At 38.5% G+C, this 25,722-nt stretch overlaps 3 protein-coding genes across 5 annotated transcripts; all 3 read right to left on the reverse strand.

The window, feature by feature from the left end:
* Window positions 1–261: 261 nt before the first annotated feature.
* si:ch73-174h16.4 (leucine-rich repeat-containing protein 14) lies at window positions 262–3,735 on the reverse strand. Its single transcript, XM_044104329.1, has 3 exons — window positions 3,151–3,735; window positions 1,795–2,625; window positions 262–1,345 (listed from the first exon to the last, which is right to left on the reverse strand). The coding sequence occupies exons 1-3, from the start codon at window positions 3,426–3,428 to the stop codon at window positions 778–780; spliced, it is 1,677 nt and encodes a 558-aa protein (XP_043960264.1). The 5' UTR covers window positions 3,429–3,735; the 3' UTR covers window positions 262–777.
* Window positions 3,736–4,998: 1,263 nt separating this feature from the next.
* Window positions 4,999–15,421, reverse strand: wdr97 (WD repeat domain 97). Its single transcript, XM_044104330.1, has 21 exons — window positions 15,191–15,421; window positions 14,912–15,051; window positions 14,259–14,836; window positions 12,822–12,943; window positions 12,007–12,727; window positions 11,288–11,436; window positions 10,971–11,207; window positions 10,790–10,880; window positions 10,294–10,423; window positions 10,138–10,214; window positions 9,980–10,061; window positions 9,733–9,894; window positions 8,746–8,877; window positions 7,517–7,591; window positions 7,231–7,443; window positions 6,949–7,152; window positions 6,733–6,857; window positions 6,467–6,635; window positions 5,824–5,993; window positions 5,346–5,416; window positions 4,999–5,266 (listed from the first exon to the last, which is right to left on the reverse strand). Exons 2-21 carry the CDS (start codon window positions 14,978–14,980, stop codon window positions 5,013–5,015), a joined length of 3,831 nt encoding a protein of 1,276 aa, XP_043960265.1. The 5' UTR covers window positions 14,981–15,051; window positions 15,191–15,421; the 3' UTR covers window positions 4,999–5,012.
* Window positions 15,422–16,161: 740 nt separating this feature from the next.
* dync2i1 (dynein 2 intermediate chain 1) lies at window positions 16,162–25,242 on the reverse strand. 3 transcript variants are annotated; one of them, XM_044104332.1, is made up of 23 exons: window positions 25,113–25,242; window positions 24,871–24,924; window positions 23,080–23,710; window positions 22,942–23,009; window positions 22,583–22,834; window positions 22,424–22,474; window positions 22,063–22,110; window positions 21,657–21,864; window positions 21,451–21,553; window positions 21,237–21,366; window positions 21,019–21,130; window positions 20,054–20,148; window positions 19,782–19,911; window positions 19,412–19,584; window positions 19,032–19,194; window positions 18,583–18,696; window positions 18,431–18,492; window positions 17,944–17,995; window positions 17,774–17,834; window positions 17,455–17,554; window positions 17,243–17,374; window positions 16,539–16,762; window positions 16,162–16,453 (listed from the first exon to the last, which is right to left on the reverse strand). In XM_044104332.1, the coding sequence occupies exons 1-23, from the start codon at window positions 25,125–25,127 to the stop codon at window positions 16,258–16,260; spliced, it is 3,174 nt and encodes a 1,057-aa protein (XP_043960267.1). In that variant the 5' UTR covers window positions 25,128–25,242; the 3' UTR covers window positions 16,162–16,257. The 3 variants fall into 3 exon arrangements, with proteins under 3 accessions (XP_043960267.1, XP_043960266.1, XP_043960268.1); XM_044104331.1 differs by having other exon boundaries at window positions 23,080–23,749; XM_044104333.1 differs by lacking the exon at window positions 22,063–22,110 and having other exon boundaries at window positions 23,080–23,749.
* Between the last annotated feature and the right edge of the window lie 480 nt (window positions 25,243–25,722).

The raw sequence follows: 25,722 nt of genomic DNA on the forward strand, positions 1-25,722 counted from the left end.
TCAATCGAACTGTAATTGATCTAAACTGGTTGAATTAACCCTAAATATTCCATTTTATGTTGTTTTGGCAGCACCAGGCAAAGTGAAACAGATCAACAGTGGATACCATCTGCGATGTCATGGTTTCGTGTGCTTCATTTAGTAAAATTTGCCACGCCCTGACTATGAAAATAATTTATGACTTTCAGTATACATATCAGTTCTAGAAAAATAAAACTGGCTTTATTTCAGTCTTCAGTAAAGACAGAGTAAAAATGGAAGTAAAAGAGAACGTATCATCAACTTTTATTAAGACAAACTACATAGTAATAAAAGTTTTGTTTTCAAACACAAGAAAGTTATTGTCTTATTACATGCTGCTAGATTCTCATATGAACAGCAATTTAAGACTTATTTATTCTAAATTGATCCTGACATTTTGAAAAAGTATATTGGTAGGTGAGTGTCGAAGCATAAAATTGTGCATTTTATATGCTACAGATAGACTGTAACTGTGTAGTCAAACCCTGAAAGCGTCACATACCGGGCCAGATTAAGATTTGTGTGGATTTAGCTCTTGCTACACACATCTTTTTTTTCAACTCAGAAGAAAATAAAATACGGTTAACCAGGATTGTCTTATGAAACAGACTCAGAAGGGGAAAATATGTATGAAAAATTACAACGTGCTTGTAAAAAATTACAAAGCCTTTCCACAGTTTCTCATGAGGTTTAACATGATTGTCAGGTTTTCTTTCGCTGGTTTGATAAAATAATTAAAACCTCCTTGTCCCTTCTCTAGTCCACCATGTCTTTATCAAAATTAAGCAGGTCACAGGTCAAGAGAAGGTCAGAACGTCCGCTGTCCATCACCACCTTGCTGAGCTTGTTGCTGGTTGTGTTATTGTCTATGGATTCATCCAGAGGCCACTCCAATAGCTGGGTGCTAGAAGGCAGCTCAGGCAGCCCTGGCTGGTAATCTTCCAGAGGGTTTGGATAGAGCAACAGTCGCAGGCAGGGCATTCTTGCTGCCGTTTGCATCAAATCACAGAGACCTGCCCTGGACAGGGGGTTCAGGGCTAACGCCAGGCTCTTTAGGGCCCAGCAGCCGCCCAGTGAGGACAGCAGCATGCCCAGCAGGCCATCGGTCAGACCACAGCCGCTCAGAGAGAGGTGCTGCAGGCTGCTGGAGGCCTGACACAGGAGGCGGCGGATTGAGGGCACCGTGGTTTCATCCAGACAGTTCTCACTGAGATCCAGCTGCAGCAGAGAGGAGACATGATGGCTGCAGGACAGATAGGCGAGGTCGGCTGGTCTCAGGCTTAAATAGGGAAGCTCCAGGACCTCCAAAGGCTGAGGCAACGAGCTGTGGGAGAAGAAAAAGTTAAAATCTTTAATATGATGTTCTGTTTTTGCTTCTCATTTTAAAGGTAGTCTATATTTTACGGCATTTTAGTACTACAACATAGGGTATAGCTACAGAGTGAAAAGATTTTTTTAAACAAAATGATTCTGAAAAGTGTGGTGTGCATGTGTATTCAGCCCAACAGAGTCTACTTTGCAGAATGACTTTTCACTGCAATGACACCTGCAAATGTTATGGTTTCTACCAGCTTGCTGCATGTAGTTAATGAGATTTTGCTTTTTTTTCCTTTGCCAACTGCTCAACTTAAAAGTCTTTCCACAGTTTCTCATTCTAAATAAAATCGGGAATTTGCTTTGCTCATTCTAACACACAAATACTTGTTTTTTCATGCAAGCCAACTATATATATTAAAAAAATTTTTTTTAAATCATATGAGGAGATCGAAATACCTGAGCAACACCCGCAGCTGTCCTGGCAGCCGCAGGGCAGTGAGGCTGAGCTGTCGCAGTTCTTGCAGGTTTGAAAGCCCCTGTGACAGGTCCCTCAGGAGCCCCTCCTGAGCGAAGTTGTCTCTACGAATGTCCAGGTTGCAGTAATGCAGCCGCAGAGAGTTCAGCTCGGGGAAGGTGGAGAGAAGAGGTAACAGTTCAGCTAACCCGGCCACACCGAGGCTGCTGTAACGAATGTCGATGCCTAAGAGCGCCCTGCGAGGCAGAAGGTTTAGCAGAGTCCTGATGCTTGTCACTGAAATCTCTTCCACTCGCAGGTATCTGCACTGCAGCTTCAAGGGTCCTGATGTGCTCAGAGCCAAGCGAACACGCTCCCAAGAACGGGCGTTCACAAAAATATCTGCCCTAACCTGTACTAACACGTCCCAGTCTGCCTCTTTTTCTTCTGTTTCAGGTTTACTGCCTCCTGAGCCCGTCACTACAACCCCTCTTTTTCTTTCCATCTCCATCCTCCTTCTGATCCCTTTTATAAGCTCTTCATCACCGACAGGACTCTTGGATCTTGTCCTCTCTCTGCAAGTCCCATCGTCCTTTAACTCCTTCTCTCCCATCCTCTGCCCTCTTTCTCTTTTTAAATCTCTTTCCCTGTCGAGGGCTGAGAATCGTTTCCTGTCTCTGTCTCCTTCTTTCCTCTGAGTCCTGTGTGCTCCAGCTTTGGCCTGTACGACCATGGTGCAAAGGGCCACAGTAAGCGACCAGCCTCCCATCGGGTCCCCCATTCCTCCCTCGTCTCCCTGCAGACTACAAACGTCCAGTACCTGCAGGGCTGACCTGGAGAAATACAGTACACAGATCGAGATCTTAGTTCCAGTACTTCACAGACATATTCATGCAACTTCAAGCATTTTCAATGACACAACCACAAATGTTACTGCATTTTATAAGAATTTTGTGTAATAAGGCAACACAAAAAAAGTGAATAATTGAGGATCGAGATTATCAGATTATTTGAGGTTTGTGGTTATAATGTGACAAAAGCTCAAGGGATAGGGTTTCAGAGATTAGGGGTGGGCAATGTGGCTTAGAATTTTATTACAATATTTTGTGAACAATAACGCTGACAATACAAAAAACTAGAATATTTTAGGTAACTGTGTGCCCCGGCCTTCATAGCGCCACAAACAAAAATATTGGTATCTTGGTAACACAATTAATCACATAAAAGTTTAAGCAAACTGCATTTTTGATACTGACATAATGCGTCAGGGAAACTTTTTCCCGACAATGCTAAATTTTAAGAAATGCAAATAAATAAATAAATGAATAAATAAGATAAGAAAAACAACCAATTATCACCTTTGGTCCGTCAGTCCTCTGACCACAGCCAGTAATAGAGCCTGGATGCAGAGCCTACTGGGCGCAGTCTGCCCAGTTTTCCTCCGTCCTCCGACGCGCAGAGTTCGCTCGGGCCACCGCTGCACCAGTTCGCCCACCGCCAGCGGTCTGTAGCAGGCGAAAGCGGCCTCCAGCAGCGCCCCGTAAAGTTCCCTGGGAACCCAGCAAAGCCAGGTGGGTGACGAGCTGTGGTCACTGACCACCTCCCTGGCACAAAGTCTCACCAACGAATGCACCATGTTAAACAAAAGCAGGACAAATGATCTGTGACACGGTCTGTTAATACATCTGACAGGAAGCTAGCTGAGCTAATACAGCTCGAACAAGGCTAAGTTCATGGCAGCAACTAGATACGGTCTAGTGAAAAAATGATTTCATGACTTCACCTGACAGCTAAAGTAATAGAGAGCAAAAATAACTTATACAGGCTTAGTTAAACATTCCTCATGGTGGAAAGCAGACAGATCATGTTTGCTAACTCTGAGGCCCACCGGCTGCTACTGGAGAAGGTGTTTCCATTACTCAGACGCCAGGCAGTGACGTAACACGCACAGGCATTCTCAATGTGAAATATAAATAAATTAAAAAAATTAAATAATAATAGTAATGACTTTACTTGCGCTCCTGTTTACAAATTAAAAAATAGAAATAAACAATGACCGAAATATAATTGGAAAAAAGTTGCTTATTCAAAAGGCAAAGGTTAAAGTCTCGTTTAATCAGCGTTCAGGAAAGAGTTTAAAGCATAATAAAATGAGTCAAGCAAAAGTTTAAAATCCCTTCAAACATCTATTGTTTCTGTCCTATTTGATAATTTTATGTAATTGTCTGGACTGTTTTGTATAACCATGGCCAGAACATTAATGAAAACATCTAATTACTGGTAAACAATGTTTATATATTAGCAAATCACATTCATTTATCAATTTCAGGTGGTGGGAGACAGAAAAACTCTGGCTAAAATAATATCACTGTTGGGCAATATTTTTTTTTAATTTTTTTTTTTATCAACATTTATTTAATTAGGTAAAAAAGCCTATTAAGACCATTGAGGCCTCTTTTACAAGGGCAACCTGTCCAAGATGTCAGCAACACACACTTTGGAAACACAGATTGGTTTAAAACAGTACCTTAACATATAAAGTTACACAGATTTAAGACATTAATATTCAAAAACCAATGCAATGTCTCACACACCTTGAATATAGTCTGTGCTGATCTGAAGAGCTCCTTCTGTGACAGAGTGCGGCATCCTTACTGCAGATCGTTCCTTGAAGCAACTATAAGACTCTATAATCATTACTACTTCCAACCAACTCAATATGTCTTTATAAATTATAACAAATTCATGATTTTCACTTGTTTTATTGAAAGCAGCATGTATGTGGTGTAAATGAAAAAAAAGTTCCGTATATGGTCATTATCTTTGTATAAATGTTTAATAAATACACATCTTATGTAAATTAGAGTGGGCAGAGCAAACAAGCCTTTAGCTATAGAAGCAACTAAATCCTATGTTTAAAATTGATTCTTTCAACATTTACAGTTTTCAATCCAAATTATTGGACAATGTTTCATTATACACTAAAAAATAATCAGTCTTTAGAATAAGAAGAGAAAACATTAATGGCTGTGTCATTGAAGATTTCTTACTTCTTTCTTCCGTTTAAGAGGACCTGAATGTTGGCATGTTTGAGGCCCGAGTCCATTAACCAGGTCAACAAAATGCTGCAGGACAGTAAACACTCCCAACCTTGAAAGATGACTTCATACTTTTATTCTGAAAGTATAATATTATTTGAACTCATACCAACTATTAATTTTTATTTATTTTTGAATAATGTTAGGTCAGGAGTAGGTGGTGGAGTGACGGGTTGATGGGGTGGTGGTGGTGAGGCTATTACAGGCCTGTTTTTGAATTTTCGCCTGTAGTACTCCAGTGTAGACTGTTGAGGGACGAAGTAGGTTCGGGTAGGGAGCCTCACCAAGCGCTCATACGAGTTTGTATGAAACGGACGCAGGTTGACACGAGACAGAGGCAGGTGGATCCAATTGGGAAAGTTAGGCTCAAAAACACCTGCAATTACACAAGTCACACTTGAAGTTGACTTTCTTTTTAAGGCATTAAATAATAAGTGTCTGCTGACAGTACTGACAGTATCTTGTCTTCTTCCATTTTCTGGTCATGGTGTATGTCTCTCCCAGGCGAAAAATTGGTTTGTAACTCCTGCGAGAATACAAAACGTAACAGTAATCAGAATACTTTTGAACTATTCAGTGCTCTATTTACTTCAGCTTAAAATCAAAAACTGACCACAGAAATATTGTTAGATACTGATGTATGAAGTATTGCCAGTGCAGAAATTCATAAAGTGCATTTTTAAATGTAATATTTATCTAACTTATCCACCAGACTATATTCTACAATAACATTTCATATTTGTGTCTAAATGTTTCACTGCACCTTAGAAACACCTTAGAATTAGAAATTGGATTAAAATGATGCAACAAAACACAACTACTTTAAACTGTAGATGGAAAAATGTATCTAGAGTTAATTCGACTAAATCTTATAAAAAAAAATGTCTTCTATCTACAGAGGAAAACAACTATTTTAAATGTACATTCACATACCACTTCTGTTGAGGCACAAACACTTTGTATTTTTGGGCAGCAGGAATAAAGCAGGCCCTTCTGATCTCTTCTTTTTTAATCAAACAGAAAAATTTCAGGACATCCAATCCGCAGAAGGTGGGCTGTCTCCACTGCGATGAAGTTTCAATGTTCAGAAAGCGGTTATAATCCTGTGTTGCATAGAATGGAATCAAATGATGCAAATAATCATTCAAGGTATGTTTTCTGTAGTTTTGCCCCCACCCCGACCCTTTTCCATATAATTGCTGTTCCTGCTGATCATTATGTATATTTATCTATTTGCATGCAAATGTGTAGTTTGGTAGTTTCTGTCCATCCATTCAACAGCATCAACTTAACATAAAGCCGGCATCGCCACATCCATTCCAGAAATTTATTTATGCAAATAATGTCTTTTTTTTGTTTGTTTTTCATTAAATGCAAATATCCCCACTTTATACAATTAAAACAATTATATTTTAACTTCCTTGCACAAAGATTCATACCAGCAGGTTGAAAAATTACCTGTCCATTCTTTACCTTTCACTGAAAGTTAATTTAATGAATTTTAATATTGAACAAAATAAACATTTTGACATTGTTAGAGAAACAGGATAAGAATAAAATGAAAAGAGGAACTAACTTTGAATTTTGTGGTCCAATGCTCCATCCAGCAGTCTACTTTTTTGTTAATTATCTCCATCTTTTTAGGGTTGCCTTCCAATCCCTGACCCCAGTTGCTAAACTCGCGTTCCAGGAATTGCTGTGCCTGACGCACACCCAAACCCTCAAGGAGGCGGAGTATTGGTCTCCTATTGACAAAGAAACAGAATTTTTTGCCGTCTCTTAATAAAACAAACAAACAAAAAACACCACTTTTCTTCCAAATTAATGCTGTTAGGAACTCACTGGACATTCAGTTCCTTATTTGCCAGAAGAATTATAAGTTTTCTTGTAACATCGTAACTGACTTCCGATTTCAAATCCACCAGCAAATTCAACATCTCAACAACCACATCGCGTGCTTGATTTGACTGAAACGTGCAAAAAAAGCAAAACAATAATATATTAGCAAAGCTGTCAGTTGTAACTCAAGCTGTAGTTTCAATACTGGTTTCACTTTACCATTGATGGCTGTATGAATTTCTGCCAAGTCTCGGTAAGGATTTTGTACTGTTTATCTGTGACATCAAAGAGGTTCTGGCTTTGCAGAGCTTGCGCTGTACGAACTGCTCCAAGGACCTTGGAGTTTACTTTGCCGCCGGAGTCGTGCAGGTATTTTAGTAGCTGCTGGAAGACGTCCTCAGGAGAAATGTTGCTTGTGATATGCTGCAAACATTCAATCATCTATGCCTGAGCAGCATTCATCATCAAGGATGCATGTTTTTTCATATTTCTTTTTATTACCTTTCTGTCAGGAAACACATCAGAAAACCAGTCCATACGTGAAAACTGACTGAGGAAAGAAGATGGAGTATCCTGGGACATTTTCTGGAGTTGAGCTGGTGTTGTGGTAGGAACAGTAGAGACCCTCAACAGAGCTTGGGATCTCTGTCGAGATCCCAAGGATCTCGACCGGCGCACCTGGGTTGCATCCGCTGAACTTGAGACCCTTTTAACCTGCAAGAAAAAGTCTGATAAAATGCCACTGCCTGATCCAGTCCCAAAATGTATGAATATGTCTTGTTTTTACCTTCTCCATTTTGACTTGTTTTGCAAGTATAGCTTTCAACACTGGAGCCTTTTTGGTCACCTTTGTCTTCATAATCTGTATATTTTTCGGTTTTATGTTATACAGTGCTTTAGAAAAGTTATTAAACAAATTTGATAACAATTAGGTGGAAAAAAAAAATCTACCCAGAACAACGTTGCTACATGTGAAACTTAACTACCCCCTACACCTAATAATTAAGAGTGGTTGTTCCCATCTTGGTAGAAACAACTGCTATGAAGCACTTATGATAACTGGCAATAACTCTTTACTATCACTGTGGAGGAATACTCTTTAGATTATTGCTGCATAACCTTATTGTGCTTGATGTCAACATTACAAACTGGTGGATTTCTCCTTCAGAATTTCTACTGGAGTGGAAAATTTATGGTAATTTATGTGAGGTTTTTTTGTGTGCATTACATAAACAAAATAAGTGAGACCTTCACGATACAACTCCCTTGACTGTAGACATCATGTTCTTTTTCTTAAAAGATGTTAAAGCTATTGATGTTGCTGAGCAAATGTACAATCAGCCTTAATGTTCTTTGTCATCAGCACTATGTAAGTCATTTGTCCAAATGCTCCTGGAAGGCTCACTACTGTTCCAAAGTTTCTGCATTTCCTGTTATCGGCCACTTTTTCCAGAGTGTTACAGTAGCTAGGCAACCTTCTTATCTCCTCTTGAATTTCTTTAGATTGGAGCACAATGTTTTGGTTTTTGACACCTTTAAGCCTGCTTCATGTTGTTAGACAAGTTCTCAAGTTATTTCTTGGTCCTACAGATCTGGCAGTAATCAAACCTGCATGTAGCTTGTGAAATTGAACTCGGCTTTCCTACAGTAAAATGCAGTCAATTACAGATAAAGTATCTTTTAACAAGGGCCGCATATTTTCACATAGAGCAACATTGGTCAATATAGCTTTTCCCTTCTATTAATTGTAAAACATCAGTTCAAAATTGTTGTTTGCATTTACTATTTGTTCTATTTCTCTGATATTGACAATGGTTCAATGATCTGAAACATTAAAGAAGCAAAGCTAAAACAAACTTAAGAATGAGGAAAATGCTGTGATTACAAATGGGAAAAAAGAGAATGATACAAGTGTCATAGATTTTCTCCTAAAGCTATCACTTTGCTATCTGTTACAGGAAAATAAAAATCAACATTAATAGATAAAAAAAATATTGACGTTGTAAAGATTAATACCTCTTTTTCTGGAAGCACTTCAGTGGCCACAGGACTGACCGCTGGTTTTGGCTTTGGAACGAAAATGGTTCGCAGTAAACGTGCTTTGCTCTTCATTAAAATATCATCAAAATCATCTTCATCTAGACCAGACTGAAAAGCAGAATGTTTAACAGCCATTAACAGAAATTTGTATGATTTTTGCAAATGTTCTTAACATAAAAAATAAAGTAGCAAAACAAAAAAAAAAGATCTTTTGCATGTAAATAACAAACAGGATGTCCAATGTGTAAACAACCCTGGTGTACAATTATACACGTGGGGAGCAGATGGGTAATTCTTTTATTTTTTATGGATTTGTTTTTATTGATCTGTACAGCACTTTGAGCTGCTTTTAGTACGAAAGGTGCTTTTTAAATAAAATTGATTGATTGGTAAATACTGATAAATGATTTCTCTACATTTTCCACCTTAAATTTGACATGCTCTCTGTTGCCAAAAACCTGGTCATTTTTTACATGTTATGATGCAAATGAGAAAATGTATGAAAAAAAAAAACTATTGAGAGAGTAAATCTTAATTTCAGGTTGATCTCATTATGGAAAGTTTACTGTAAACAAATTAAATCTGCTTCAACAATGGGAAGTTTAAGGGCTTGCCCACTTCTTCCTTCTATACAGAATGTTTCATCTTCAAAAAAAAAAACAACAACAAACATTTCACTCCTAAAGGAGCTGTCATATATGTCCCATTCATCTGGTCTTATGACATCACAAAACCTGGCCATTTAACTGGGATGTGCATTAATGTATTTATTTGACCTTTCTTTAAACAGGTTGTCTCAATGAGATCCAAGATTTACTTTTCAAGAGAGATCTGCTTTTGAGGATCACTGAAAACTAGTCCAGTATATTAGAGGTTTATATACTGGACTGTTTGACAGTTTCATTTATTTTCAAGTACTTGAGAAAATCAGGTGGAAAAAAAAAAGTTTTTGCTGAAATATACCTGCTCACAAGGTGTCAATCCATATAACTCATGCATGTATTGGTCAAAGGCCTCTTTCTTGGTTTGTTTTGTACTGTGAGTTTTCTTTTGTGGGCAATTTACGTCTCCCTTTATTAGAGCCTGCAGGTCCATTTCTAGGATCACTGACGCCTCCTGACGCAGCTGGGAAAAAATTTATTTATGAGCTAGGTATTTTAATTACTACTGTGTTCAGCAGATCTTAAAATGTACCTTTTTATATACTCACCCTTTCCTGCTGCAGGTATATGTTCATTACGTTATTGCTACTGATAGCTTCCTTTATTATTTCTGCCTCACTAATTGATGTGCTAGAATACAAAAGTGCTCAGAATTTATTCAGATAATTGCATTGTCATTGTAACCTGAAAGTAGAATCTGTCTTACTCTGCTTTGTCGGGTGTTTCTTCAACCTCAGAAGGAGGCAGCTCAGAAAGGACATTTTCAAAATAGTAGCAACGAAGCTGAAAAAAAAAATCAGGCATAGTGATGATAAAACTTTCTTTTAAATTCAGGGAAATAATAAGCAGCTAATAGTTGCACCATTCGTTGGTATTTCTTTGGTAGAAACTGTGCAAACTCTAGCCTGTACAGGTCCCCATTCATGCCCAGAAATAGCTCCCCGTTTCCACTGTATTCCATACACTGAGGTGCTCCCACAAGCTGTTGCACCCTGAAAACAAAATATGTGGTCTTTGAATATTTATTCTAAAATGTGCAATGTCTTGCAAAAGTGTTAATGCCCCTTGAACTTGTTCCTATTTTGTTGTACACCAACACAAAGGAGGTTAGGGGGACGAAATGTGAACTTTACCTTTTTAAACAACATTTTGCATAGTGATCATATATTTTACTTTTGTACTCTTTTGGTATAAATTTAACACCCTTCCCTTCACAGAGTTGCACATTGAAGTCTGTGGTTGTAATGTGACAAAATCGGAAAAAGTTCAAGTAGTGTGGATAATTTTAGAACCCTAATCCAAAACTTCTAAACATTCTGGTAAACAGGGTTTAAAAGAAGATATGAAGTAAGTCCAACCAGATGAGCTTATTCTTCTCATTCCAGATGCGCACTGTCTTATCCAGACTGCAGGAAGCAAACGCATTTATTTCAGGAATCGCACACACTCCTGCAAAACAAAAACAAACCGAAAAAACGAGTCACTCAGGTAAAAATCCTCATTGCAGTTTCCCATGTAGAGGTTATACCAAGCTGTGACCTGTGAGGGAATCTATATGTGCATTTTTTTGCTGACATTCTGCTCGTTTCAGGTTTTCCAAATGGTAGAGTTGTAGGCTGTAGGACTTGCTGTTAGGCTCTTGAAACGCCAGGGCCACCTGCAGCTCCAGTGCCGCCAGGTAGACCTGAGGCTCATAACATATCACCGTCTGGCAATGGGTGAGACACGTTGCACCATCGGGGTGAATTTTCCACACCACCACCGCGAAGTCCTTACCTTGATGATTAGATTTAAAGCAATCAAACCTTCTTTGAAAAAGACGTGTGAGGTTAAATAAATGTTTGATTGAAATTCACCAGAAGAGAGGAGGTAGTTGTTGTTTGGGTAGGCCTTCATTGCTGTGACATCCTTGCCGTTGTGTGCCGGGGTTCTGAACAGGACCGTCCCATCATCCATTGCGAGGACACTCACACAGCCACCACTTTGGCCAATGATAACCCAAAATCTGATTCAAACACAAAATGTATAAAAGATTTCACACAATAGAACAACTTCTAGCAGTTCAAATGCACTACCGTATAATACCATAGGTGTTCACTCATCTGACTTCACACACATTCCTGAGTGACATCCCATTTTTAATCTGTGGAGTTTAATATGTCTGCTTCTCCTCCATTAGCACGGATTCCTTTGCCATTAGCACATAGAGCAGCACGAACATAAGCCTGATTGACAGTTTTTTCACAGAATATCACAGGTCTATTAAATATGTAAGCAACATACTATTTACAAAACTTGCATGCTGCACCTTTAATACCACTACAGCTGATGGTAAAATATTCAGCAGGGAGGACATTTAATGACTGGACTTGTTGTACACGAGGCATCCTATTATGATACTACACTGAAATTTCACTGAGTTCCTGAGGGCAATTCATTTGTAGAAGCAATTTGCGTGCTGAAGTGCTGGATTTTATACACCTGTGGCAACTGAGACACCTGGATTTAATGATCTGGAACTGGGAGCGAAAATATCTGGCAATATACTACTTTTATGTAAAGAGAAGCTGCTTACCTATTCTTGAAATGATCAATATGTCTGCTGTCCCTCTGACTGCTGCCTCTTCCACTTTGTAAACTTTTCCACTTCTCTAAAGCCTTCTCAGGGTCTCCCAAGGAGCTGTAAACCACCATGCAACAGGCGGGGCCAGGCATCGGCAGATTTTGGACATCTTTTTTACTTAGAGTGTCTGATGTTGGCCAGGGACTCTGGCCTCTGCCTTCCCATTCTTGTATCAAAGTGGCTGGATTAGCGAGTGGGTTGACTTGCAGTAAGGTACCACCCTGAGTCAAGACAAACAAAAGTTCTTTTTGAAGGCAGTAGGCAGCATATAATACCTTCTTTCCTGCCTTAAAGGAGGTCAGCATTTCTCCTGTTCCAGCAGAAATTAGATAGACATGATCATCTTCACTGACACAAGTCACTCGGGTTGGGTAGCAAGGAGGCAAATGTGAGACTAAGATTTGTTTCAAGGCGATGTCTTCATCCTCTTTGATCTTTGTGTGGAGGGTGTACCAAGCTGTTAGAAACCAAAGATCCACACCTTTGTGTGAAAAAGAGAAAAACGGGTGTTCGTTCTTTATGCCTCCCAAACACAGCGGAGGGGTGTTCTGGTCTGTGTGGAAGCAATCGATTGCCAAGTTCTTTTTTACATCCCAGCTACGGATGGTGCAGTCTGCAGAGCATGAGATCAGCAGGTTTGTTTTGGAGCAATAGAATAGCGAATTCACCCCACCTAAGTAGAACAAACAAATAGAAGTTAGACAAAATGAAGTCAATTGGTTATATAAGTAAATATTGAACCTGAAGCAGTTTAATCTTAAAGTTACCTTCATGTCCAAAAAATGTCACACGTGGAACCCAGTCAAGACCCCAGACTGTGATGGCGTAATCTTGGAAACCAGTGATCAAACAGTCAAGTTGGGTGCAGAACAACATTGCGGTGATTTCACTGTGAGAGAAAAAGTCTTTTAAAACAGTGCTCAGCAATACCCTTCTATATCGTTTTTAAATAACTTACCAGCTTATGACATAAGGATCTGTTTTTCAAATTAACACATATAAAATAATGATGGCTGGTTAAATAAAAAAATAAAAAATACGTAAATGAAAGGAAAAACTAAGTCATGCCGTAAAACATGCAGATAGGATTTCTATAAAATTATGGTGCTGATGCCACCAATATTTATGTCAGAAATAGATTACTAACATCAAGTGTCATGCAAAATTTATTTAAAGCCCTTTAACTTTTCACACTTTGTCATACTAAAATCACAATGCTAGACAAACACAAAATAGCACACAATTGAAAGGGGAGCATGAGGTTCATCACTAAACATACAACCTGACAAAATGATTTATGAAAAATTAATATTGTCCTGGGATGCTCCAGTCGAAGTCCAACTGAGAAATTTCAGCCTAGATGTGCAACGCCAGTAGCCATGGAGGCTGCAATCAAACTAAAAGGTGGCTTAACAACAGCAAGGGCGAAAGGTTCGAGACAGTGGCAGCAGCCAGAAACTGCCACAGCTTAGTAGTGGCAACTTTCAGCAGCTGATGCAAGGACGCCAGAGCTTCCACGAGTGCTGCTGCTATTTAGGTGAATGCTGACAACGATTTTCTCAAAACATGTTAGTTATATTGTCTGTTTGTAAATAATTATTTTTGAAATGATAATGTTTTTGGTTATTAAATCATGTAAGACCTATTTTGACTGCACTTGATGTAAAGTGACAGTTCTGGTGACAGCTGCCATTGCTTGTTACTACTTTGGTTTGGTAGCAGTGGAACTTAGTGGGATAATTAATATTTTGTTTTATTTATTTACAACAAATAGTTGAAACAAATATATTCATATTTACGTTCAATCAGTGCCAGCTGCCACAGTTTCAGTGGCACCTACTGGCAGCTGACACTGGACCTGCCATTACCACAAATTGAGCTTGTTTCTCTTTAACAAAGCATTGACTCTGGTGGGCAACATAAAACTGCAAAGTTATGTGTAAAACATTATTGAAATGCACTATTTTGTAGGACACATAAAATGTTGTGGTTGTAATTTAAGACAATAAAAAAAGTAAAACGAGTACATTTACATTTTACAGCTCTTCAAACTGAGGAAAATTTAGTCGTTTATATGCTTTCATGCTCCAGCTACGAAGGTGGTGCATAAGATTGCAAACCAAAGAATGAACTCAACAAAGGTAAAACTGCATAGATACCACAAAACCAATAATTGTGCATAACATCATCATGATTCTGCAGACCTTGGACAGAGTTCCTGCTGGTGTTCCTGAACCATCCCATCATCGAGGTTGATCACAGTCACATCCATTCCACATGCAACAAAGGCAAGGTGAGGCCTCTTCTTCTGTGGAGGAGCCAATGCCATATGAGTGAAAGCACTCAGTGGCAGCCCTTCCTTGATCGTCACTCTGCACCTCATGAGCATCACCGACCACACACACACGTTCCCAAAGCCTGCAGTAACCAGCTCCCAGGAATGCTCCGCTGCTTCACACAGTCGAATATCAAGAGCGTTGTCTGCAGTATCCAAATGCCGCAATTCGTTATCCAGGAGAGTGAAGATGGGCCCGGGGCCCCAGCCTATTATCCATCCCAGGATCTTTGTAGGAGTCAGGCCCAAAAAGGGCATTTTTCTCCAGATGGTCTCCCTGTAGCATTTAGGTCTGAAAAGGCTTACTTTGTTGTCTTCGTGGAGGCTAATGAAGGCACGAATTGCAGGTAAGTGTAACATGAAACGCACTGGACTCTCACAGGGGAAATGCTTAAAGTGATAGAACCCATGAACAAGGTAGTGCTCATCTTCTTCAAAGGCAAAAACCTGCAGACACAAATAGAATGCTTTGCTGACAGTTACTGCACTAATTTCCTGATAACCACCTTCAAGCTGATCTACCTTGTTTCCAGTCTCTCTTTTATCGCAAATGAGAAATTTCTGAATTTCCTGTTCTGTTAGTTCTGTCATCTTAGAGAGCTAAGATAACACCCTCTATGCTGAACCTTGGATGATTTGCTGTTCTGTCCAGGAGTCACTACCTGAAAGTTTTCATTTCAAAGTTAAAATCATTTCTCAATTATCTCAAATCCTTCATACTTAATTTGTGCAACTGATACTACTGCTACTACTACTACTACTACTAATCATAATAATAATAATAATAGTGCAATACAATACCAAGTTATGCATAGGTATCCAACATCCAATGGGTGTAAATCTCTGATGTTGTATTTTTTTGTTGGTAATTTGTAAAATATTAAAAAAGTACTGTTTGAGTCTATGAAAAATAAACAATAAAATCCAAAAAGTTGAATCTCTTTGAGCTGCAAGATTGCAGATTACTACTCTCATTTTGTATTTCTTTAAATTGTTTCCCTTGTTCTTTGCTTGTTTCCCGGCAACCATAGTTACTTGGCAGCAAAAACTCTTGCTTTATTTCAAAAATATTTTTTTTTTAAATTCAATTACATTCTAAAATAGTTTATTAGTCCCAAAAGGAAGATAAATGTTGTTGTGATTCATATCCCCCAAAGTTTTTCAAAAAGTATATGCTAAAAGCTGTTGATAGGATCTTCTGTAGCAGTCTGTATTACAGCTAATATAAAGAAGTCTCCACCTGAAGACACTCTGTTGTTGTCCAGTTTTATGATTTTGTTTGATGTACTGAAGTACTGTTTGTAATTTTCCTTGAATCGTGTAAAGTGTGAGTTTTTAGGAAAGTACTATATAAATAACATGTATTATTATTATTATTATTAGTATTATTATTATACTCCTGAACCATTTCCACTTCTTCTCCTATGGTGCAGTTAGTGTCTAACCTAATTCTGCTTCTGTGGAGTTAAGTCAAATGGAGTAATTTTACACATGACATTACTTTATGGTGTGATATGTATATGAAAGGAAATATAAAACCCAACATTGTATATACATATTTACTATATTTATTTAAAATAACTCACCTTGTAATAAAAATATTTTATAGCCAGAAAGTAGAAATATTTTTCATATATCCACAAATGTGTACAATATTCTTTTGAAACTAAGGACAATCAACAAATTGACAAAAATCCCCTTATGGTCATGTTCACCCCATGTTTGGTTAATTTCCCATTAAACTATAAAATAAAGAAACAGCAAGGTATATAGGTGATGTCTATAGAAGTTGTATTTGTTGAACGTTTTGCTCCTTCTGTGTTTAAAAATGAATTGAACCTTTAAAGTAACACTAAAGTGAGCCGGTATCAGTATAAAGTCAAGGTGGAGGGTTTCAAAAGGCCTGTCATTAAGCTCTCCAACTTTCCCTCCTCTGCAGGGTTGGGCAACGTCAAAGACTGAGTGAAATATTGCAGCTCTATGTTTCCTGACTCGTGTGCCAGCACAATTCCTGAGTATGTGTTTTGTTGTCCTGAGTCTCCAAACACAGCCATAGCTGTTACCCTAAAAACACAAAGCACACACCTGATATGAACACAGGATGGCATAACATTTTTGTTATATATGTCAATCATTTAATTGGTGTTACCTATCAGCACGAAATGTCTCTGTCATAACAGGCTGCCCATCATCTTTCAACATGTCCCATATGTGAAGGTTAGAAGCCGCGTCGAGGACACAAAACACAGCAGGCCTGGTCTGGGTCCACTGCAGCGAGATCACCGCTTCTCCACTGGTGCTGGTCATCCATTCTGCCACAGGCTGATTGTGGCTGACTGCATGCATCCTGATGCTGCCATCTGCACAGCCCACCTACAAAAAGGGAAGAAAAAACTCACAGTAAGGTACTAAAATACACCCTTGCACCAAAATATGAATCAAAGTACCTGGAATTCATCATTTCAGAGTAACATGAGAAGAATCTTCTTCGGAGGAGGGAACAGAATAAGGGAAATATTTGTGTAACTTAGTCTGCTTATTAATTATAAGCTTTTTAATTATTGTCTTGACTTAGAGAAATCTTTTCCAAGCTAAGAATCTTGAAGGGTACCGATGTTTTCAGGAGTAAGGATTTTGTTAAAAACAGTTATTTCATTATATGCAATTTGCTTTCAATCTGAACAATTGTCCCTAAATAAAAGTAAACATTTTCTAATGTTTTTCAGTGTGAAAGTATGACACTGCAATCAAAGATTAACATAAGTGTTTTATATATCAAGAAGCAGCACTAGTATGTGTGCAGAAGGCTGCATGTCTTAAAACTGATTCAGTTTGAAAAGGAACACTTCCTACCAGGAAGAGATTTGGTCTGAAAGGAGAAAAGTGGATTGAGTTGATGTCAACAGTTCTTTCTTCCACTTCCTGGGACTTGTAAAACTGTGGAGGAGCTTTCAAACCGTGACTTGTTCCATGTCTGACCAGACCCTGGAAAGAAACAGGAAGTCAAAACATTTCCCAAAAGGAACTAGGGATCACTAATCTGAATTGGGATATATTTTGCTCACCAGATTGGTGCCAATAAAGAAATGATTGGAGTCTGTCGGATGGTATTTTAAAAGCAGCGTCTGAAACGGCCTTGTTTTTGCTGCCTCTTTTAGTGACGGCCTTGGAGATGAAGAGAGCACATTAGATCTCACAAACTCTCCTGTCACATCGTGTCCCCACAGCCTGTACAGTACATGACCTCCAGAGACATGTCGAGGGGACAAACACTGGCTCATGTGACCATGAGAACAGCTGCATCCCACTGGGTCAAGCCACTGTGAGGTATTTTTAAGGCCAGCGGCTGACAAGTGCTCGTCATGAGCTATTTATCAATCTAACCTCGGAACAGTGAGGAGGGAGGAACTGTGAAGCAGCTTCACTCTTCCCCCGGGACGGAGACCTGCAGGGTGGGAAACACAAGACAGACTTAAGGCCGAAACACGTGTGGAAGAAATATGAGCATGTTTACTGGATAGAACAGGGAGGCCTATAAAATGTGACTCAATTACCTAAATCTGTTGGTGAGCCTGCCTCGTTGCCTTTAGGGAGCTCCACCACCACCTATAGGATGCAAAGAGGAAAACACATAAAAGTGTCAGTACATCAGGTACCCTGATGAATAATAATGATGCCAAACATTACATTTCCAAACAAATTTTCAGATGTTCCACTCAATATTAAGGGAATCTTTTTTTATATTTTATGCAGATCTGTACATAGGCACAACAGCTAACCTGGAGTAAAAGGGGTGACAGTGGCTCAGGAGGCAGGAGTTCAACCCCATGGTGGTAGAGAACATTAATAAACAAACATGATCATGAAGACCAAGAAACAAAGCAGACAAGTCATAGAATATGACATAAAAGAAATTTGTGTTGACGTTTTTAAGAGAAAAGTAATTTGCGGATAACAAATTAATAAAATAACCAAACGCTACAATGTTGCACCTCTCCGGATCACTTCATTAAACTTGTTTCTCTTTGTTGCCTAACCTACCCAGAAATTTAAAATCCCGCTTTCATCCAAGGAGGCAAGCTGGAACGACAATCCTGATGATTCTGAGTGATAAAAAATGTAATTTTAGTTGATTGATTTTGATTGAAGTAATGACACACCAATATTCAGTCACTGTGTAAAGAAAGTCACACCTTCCTCAGAGGCTAACAGTGGGACCTCTGGTCTCGGTCCTCCAGCAACAAAGGAGGGAACGACCTCTATGGAGGTGACAGGCGAAACATGGCCTGAGCCGGACATCACTGCATCTGTGTTGACAGAACAACAAAAGACAAGATGTCAGCACTCACTGCGTTTGTTCTGTTTATGTAGATAAACAGCTTCTGCACTGGAGGGATGCTGTAAAGGATACGCAAAAAAATCAACAAAAATAAAAACCTGGATTTAATAGAGACAGTTTATGAGTTTTATGTTTTGAAATACTGAAACAAATGTGATTATCTAATTTCTTAAAGCAACCCTGCATTTGGCGCACGTTTGCAAGAACAAAAACATTTCTAAAATATTTAACATGAAAATGAATATTAAGGAAACATCTATGTTTAATGAACATTTTAAGTGAATAAAACTTTTCCTGACATACCGGTGGAAAAGGTGGGATGTCTGAAGGTCCACTCATAATCGCCAATCTTTAATCTGTAATGGTTACTGGCAAACTCCCTCAGGTCCCACAGCACCACAGAACCAACCAGTGTTCCTGCAAACACCAGAGTGGACTTTCCTGGGCTGAAGCAGCAGCACTGGACCTGCAAGGAGCAAAAATGTTACAAGCGTTCGCTGTTATTGGTGTTAAATGTGGCTTTTCTGGGATTTTGTTTTTCTTATTAGCTTGGCTGTTCTTGTCTCAATTATTTTGGCCAAACTTTGATCAACTGGTGCAGAACAACATCTCTGTAAGGCAAGTATTATTCTAAAGTCAAGCAGACTTTGCTGAAGCTGAAATTCGATTGTGTAAATGTGAACCTCTGATTCATAGATGAGTATCTTCTGAGGTGTGGATGGCTCCCAGATGTTCCAAACACAGATGATGGTGCAGCTGTCGAGGTTGATAGTGCTGGCTTTGGATGAGGGCATGTGGACAGACAGCATGATGTGCTTCTGAACCTCAGAGAACTGCACCAAACTAATCTGTCGACCTGTGATTGAAAAATTAAGCCCAACTTTGTTATTTTCTGAATGGTGTACAGCATTCTGATAATATTAGGATTTTGTATTAAAAAAACTAAATACCACAAGTAGAATTAGGAGAAAAAAACAATGTTAAAGCAATGTGTGATCACCCTGAGTGTATTACTAAAGATTGTTTTTGGAATAGTTTTGCATGGTACTATACCTAAAAGAAAAGGGAACTTAGTGTTGAGTTGCAAACTTCCATCGGTAAAAGAAAGCGAATCTGTTTGAGTCTTCAGCTTTCTTAGGGATTTCTTCTCTGCCTGATCTTCCTCCAGTAGCACCACCATGACCTGCGTTGGGTCAAGAAGCACAACAAGTCGCTGCTTACAACTCAAAGAAAAAGCTTGAAATAACACATTTTATAACTTTATAAAGAATGACACAATGAAGAAATAATAATAATAAAAAAACCAGTTATAAAATATGTAAAACCTGTGAGGCTGAGCGCAGAAACGACATCAGACATTGTGAATCGAGAAGGAGGTCAATCCTGCTTTTGTCTTGTGCGTCATGAGAGAAGTTTGGATCTGCAAAATACAAAGGTGCAACATCACTGCCTATAATCAATCCACTTCTTCACTTTTTGCCCTATGCTTCAAAGTGATTAATTGGGATTTTATGTGATAAACCAACACAATGTGGCAAATTATTAAGTGGATAGGAAATGATTCATGGTTTTCAAACAGTTTCACAAATAAAAATCTAAAAAAAAAATAAAAATGAGACATGCATTTTTATTCACTCCCTTGGCCTCACAACTCTTTAAAAAATCCAACTTTCTGTGAAGGCCTCACAAAAGACAGCATCATGGAGCCCAGGAAACTCAGCAAAAAAGTGAAGGAAAAAAGTTTTAGAAAAGTTTAAAACAGGGTTATGTGATAAAACAATCTCTCAATCTCTGAGAATCTCCCTTAGCAGTGTTCAATCCATCATTTTCAAATGGAAAGCGTGTGGAACGCTACAAACCGTTTGAGACGTAAACATTCCCCTTAATCTAAATGGCTGAACAAGAACAGCCAGAGTTACAATTGAACTGTTGCAGAGATTCATAACACAATAATGGAGACAAAGCATTAGTCATGTACTCCACATATTGGACTTTGATTGGACAACAGTAAAAAAAAAACAAAGAAGACAAAGATGATCTCATGTTTGTCCTAACACTGCACTTCACCCTCCAGCAGCATAGTAACTCTAAACACTCAGGCAGAACTACATTGGAATGGTTAAAATCATAGGATGTTCATGTTTTAGGATCACCCAGTCAAGTGATAATCCAATAATCCGACAGAAAAACTGCAGTTAAACTTGAAAACTTCTGCAGTCTGTAAAAGTTGCTACTGTTGTTGGGTTGCAACCTGACAAAATGTGAAAAACCTTAAGAGACTCGTTCTTACCTCCACAAGCTCTATTGTATTCAGGGGGATGCTGAGTCCACTTTTCACATATTTCTACTTCCTCAGTCTGGATGGATCGGTCTGCGTTGTCCTCGTTACACTGAACGTAAGCCTGGGAGGAAGACAGTCCCATTTCTCATTCAAATGGGCCGTTTTCTTTTTATACTTGTATCTCAGGTGTTTCGTCACAGACTCAAAAAACAGAAAATGAACCTGACCTGCTTGGTGTTGGCATTTCCAAAGCTCTTTATGTACATTTCATATTCACTGACAGGAGGGATGTCCAGGAGGGAGAACGTCATGGAAAAATCCAGATCAATTAAACGAAGCAGCTCTGTACTTCGCTTCCTGTTGTTGGAGAACATTTACCGTCTTATAAAACATTATATCAAACTGCTTGAGGAATAATATTTTAGTTTTAAATTAACGTACTTCTGCTTTGTGGCAACTTTCTTGCTGATTTCACGTTGCTTTGCAGCCACAAAGTTGATAAATTTGCCATGCCGAGAAGTTTTACTCTCATCCCTTTCAGAGCCTTTAAACAATTGATTTTGATTAATTACATTGACCACAATGTCACATAAAACTTTGTTGAATTATCTAAGTTGTGTGTATGGTATTGAACATAAAGAGAGCACCTTTGGACCATTTGGGCCAGTTCTGCTCCTCCTCTCTGGCCGTACTACTCCTGGACTGAGCCGTTCCAACTCTCTCGTTCTCCTCAGCCATGGCTCTCCGGATCGCCTCAGTCTCTTTTCTTTGTTCTGCAGTCTGCCCCTCTTCTTCTTCATCATCCTCACCTTCATCAGCATTCTCATCCACATCTTCAAAATCCTCTTCATAATCCTTTGAGGAAATAAAGCAATGTTTACACAAGCAACACAGTGTAGCAAAAAAAAAGTCCAGCGCTGACTTCTTACCAGTCTCTTAGAATGTAAATCGATAAAAGCGTGCAAAAGTAAACAATTAAATGTTAAAAATGAAGATGTTGACAAAATAAAAGATGGAAGAGAACAGAATTAGATATTTCTGCTCCTCCTTCACCTCAAAATCCTCTTCATATGCTTGCTCTGCTGGATCTGCATTTTCTATCTGCAGATGAAAAAAAACAAACCATACGGAGAAAGGCAGAATGCAAGAACCGTGTGCAGTGATACATGCTGCACAGAAAGCACAAGCTGTGAATAAATGACCCATTGAAGAAAAAACAATCAACGCTTGATCTATGAAGGGATATTTTTGATACATAGGTTCAGGAATTGTGTCAAATCAGTAAACCTTCTGGTCATGTTGAATCTCTGTGATCTTATATAATGTTATTTTTTCCTAGTTTCTTTCCTTTACAATCATCAGGTCACTTTTCTGCAACACTTTATGTCCTCCTCAGTTTTGTGGTCAAACTTACATGGTCCTCTCCTTGTTGTCTGTCTGCTGTCTGCTGCTGCTCTTTCTCATCCTAGTTATTTGGAAGTAACGCAAAGAAGGAAAATGACAGGATATCATCAGAAAATAATTTTAAAATGAACAAAAACAGGTTTTAAGGAGAATTTAGGTACCAACTAACCTTTTTCTCTTCCTTCCTTTTGTCTGATGAGGATTTCTTGGAACTGCTTTTCTCTACATCCTCTTCCTCTGCCTCCTTGTGTCGTCTGTCTTTATGCCTTCCATCTGCACTGTCCTCCTCTTTTTTATGTTTTTCTTTGTGCTTGTCCCTTAACATTTGATCCCTGTCATCATGGTAACTCCGCACATCACCATCAGGTTTTTTCAAGTCTTGACGTTCCTTGGATTCACTTCCGTGTTTCCGTTTCTCATCCTGTAGAGCATCAGAGCAACAATATAACTCGATCCCACATTATTGAAGCAAATGTGACCAAAAAAACAAAAACAGAAGAAAGGAGGAAATTATTATCATTGTCCTACATGATGTCTTCTCTCCTTGTGTCTTCTTTCTCCTTCCTCTTTACGTCGTCTGTGGTCTTCTTTACGCACTACAGTAAAAAAGCTTTTCAATCAAATGGACAACCCAAACATAGGAAAATTGAGTTTAAGGAAGCCTACCTCCATCTTCTGTCTGCTCTGAACGCCTTCTTTCTTCTTGAACATCTTTGTCTCTTCGTTTGTCTTCATATTCACCTCTGTGCTGCCTGTCCCTCAGCTCTCTGTATAGTTTTTCAGTCTGACCTCTACCTATTTCACTCCTTTCATCATGTCGCCTTCTCTCTCTCCTGTGCTCCCTTTCCAGGCCTTCTCTTCTTCTTTCTGTTTCTCTTTCTTCTCTCCTTTTGTCCCTGACCTCCTCCCTTACTTTTAGTTCATCTTTCTCCTTATGTTTGTGTCTGTCCTTGATATCTCTACCATCAACTATCTGTTTTCTCCTGTCCTCATCATCTCGTCTCTCCCGGTCTTTGTCACCTCTCGTGTCACGAGATCCGTCCTTCCTTCGCTCGGGATGTCTGTCTCTACTGTCTCCTTGTCGTCTCTCTCTACTGTCTCCATGTCGTCTCTCTCTACTGTCTCCATGTCGTCTCTCTCTACTGTCTCCATGTCGTCTCTCTCTTTCCTTGAGCTCGTCTCTATCTCGTCTGGATTCATCTGGATCTCTGTGCCGTCTCTCTACGGACTCTCCACCACGGTGCTTTCTTTCATTGTCTTCTTTTCGTCTTGAATAGCCATCACCATTGTCCTTTTCCTTACAAACACATAAATGTAAGGCTATTGATTTTGATCCCTTTTGTGAAAAAAATAGGCCAGAAGTTTAAATCTACTCATCATGGGCAGGAATGTAATTTCAAGTTTTGGTTTTCAAAAATTCTTTTGATGCACAAGTTAAAACTTATTGTGCGTTTTATTTGGTCTCCACAGAGCATAAATGGTCAAGCTCAAATATACACATATATTCCAACTAATATTTCCATAAATGTTCTTTGGCAAATTGCACAATGGAAGGTCAAGCCAAAGTTTAATAATTTTACTTTAACCACCCTAGATTCAGCTGTGATGTGTCTTCATCCAGCAGGTCGTTGAAGGTTTTTATTCCATATCAGTTTTTTATATGTCAATTAGGGAGCAGGGCCTCTTTAATGGTCAGAATCAGCTGCCTTTATTATTATGAATCTATTTAATGTAGTATATAATCCTAAATATACTGAAACTGAAATGTTGATGTATTTTCTCTGAAAACATTTGTGTTTCAGATTTTCACATTTTTAAAACACTCATCTCTCTCTTATTCATGTCTGTTTATCCTACTTGTTTGACAATTCACTAATATTGTTTAGCAGTTTTTGTTGATTGGTTTGATTTGTTATTTTTAAATGCTTCTTGTTTTAGCCTCTCTGTCATGCGCTTTCTTGCATTTGATTGTATGAAAAGTGCTCTTTAAATAAAAACTGATTCAAAGGGCAATTTTTATTGTACTCCTCTTTGATTATGATATCGAAGAGGAGAATTGTACTCCTCTTCTTGATATCAAAGAGGAGTACAATTTGGCAAAGACATAAATTGACTGGATGTGTTCTCTAAAGGATAATCTAATGAGGGGCAAAGAGAAACAACAGACTATACTTAATGATGATCCCTAAGGAGGAGTTAATAAATCCTAATCTTGTCAAATTAAAATACACTCTGAAGCCTTTAACATCACATGCTACAAAGTTTGGGTGGATGTATGAAAAAAGCTAAATTAATTTTTGTGTGGACACAATATTCACAAACATGAGTATCAAACGTTCGTTTTTTAAAAATATTTCAGCTTAATGTTGTGTGACTATTTTATATTGGATAAATAACTAATGAAATAATCATTACAACCTCCAGAATAATCTGATTATTTAAGAACCTTTGACTTACCCTGAGGTATCTTTTCAGCTCAGCAGGTCTCCATGTGTCTTCCTTAGTTAATTTCTAGGAAAATATATTATCTGTGTTTACTATTTTATAACAGTGAGATTCACTTAGACCAGGATAAACATGGTTCAAATAGGAAAAAGTCAAATTTACTCAACAAGACTACGTCCCGAGTCTGAGATAAGAGATTTAACAAATCTCTGGCTTTTATTTGCCAACAGTAATGATAAACGTCAACCACTTACCTTATCACTGTGCATGTTTTCCTCGTTGTTTGGGGATTTCAAGCTCTTAATACTCTAAAAACAACATTACACTTTTGTATACGCGACGCCATAGTGATAACTGTCTAGACCGCATGCGCAGTGGGTTGAAACCATGGCGAACGCGTCACTTCGGCTTGACAACAGACCTCACTAATCATTGCAGGAGCAATCGATGCTCAAAAGTCAGTTTCCATGGCAGCGGTCCCGGCTTTATAGTCAAACTTGATTTCTTTTTCGTATACAAATCAATTGACGTTTTTCTAGTGCTGAACAAATAGCGATGATGTCTTTTTGTTAGTTTCCTCAACATCTTAGTCTCTTTTTTCTTCACTGTGGGACTTTTTAAGCTTTTGCTAATTTTGTCTGGAGTGTTACCAATCTGTCTTTTATAGCTGTTTTGTTATATTAGTTTCTAATATGTCTCAGTTTCTTCTCTATTTTATCCTAAATAGGTAATGCCATCTAGACACACATAAATAAATTAACTGCGATTTAAAAGCAGTCACATTACTGCCAGATCTACAGTATTAAACTTAAATGGGACCTGTCTAACTAAATGTAGCCTAAGATCTTAAACAGTGTCACATTA

The sequence above is a fragment of the Gambusia affinis genome, linkage group LG21 (genome assembly GCF_019740435.1).
Source record: "Gambusia affinis linkage group LG21, SWU_Gaff_1.0, whole genome shotgun sequence".
Classification (NCBI taxonomy): Eukaryota; Metazoa; Chordata; class Actinopteri; order Cyprinodontiformes; family Poeciliidae; genus Gambusia; species Gambusia affinis.

Excerpts from the sequence above, each read along its gene's own strand:
- dync2i1 (XM_044104331.1), bottom strand. Across the intron at positions 21,554-21,656 it reads CTGGCCCAAATGGTCCAAAG|GCTCTGAAAGGGATGAGAGT; the intron begins GTGCTCTCTTTA and ends AATTGTTTAAAG. Across the intron at positions 21,367-21,450 it reads AAAGTTGCCACAAAGCAGAA|GAAGCGAAGTACAGAGCTGC; the intron begins GTACGTTAATTT and ends CTCCAACAACAG.
- si:ch73-174h16.4 (XM_044104329.1), bottom strand. The coding sequence starts at position 3,428 with ATGGTGCATTCGTTGGTGAGACTTTGTGCCAGGGAGGTGGTCAGTGAC. Across the intron at positions 2,626-3,150 it reads AGAGGACTGACGGACCAAAG|GTCAGCCCTGCAGGTACTGG; the intron begins GTGATAATTGGT and ends GTATTTCTCCAG. Across the intron at positions 1,346-1,794 it reads CAGCTGCGGGTGTTGCTCAG|CTCGTTGCCTCAGCCTTTGG; the intron begins GTATTTCGATCT and ends CTTCTCCCACAG.
- wdr97 (XM_044104330.1), bottom strand. The coding sequence starts at position 14,980 with ATGACAGAACTAACAGAACAGGAAATTCAGAAATTTCTCATTTGCGAT. Across the intron at positions 8,878-9,732 it reads GATTGACACCTTGTGAGCAG|TCTGGTCTAGATGAAGATGA; the intron begins GTATATTTCAGC and ends TCTGCTTTTCAG. Across the intron at positions 7,444-7,516 it reads AACAAGTCAAAATGGAGAAG|GTTAAAAGGGTCTCAAGTTC; the intron begins GTAAAAACAAGA and ends TTTTTCTTGCAG.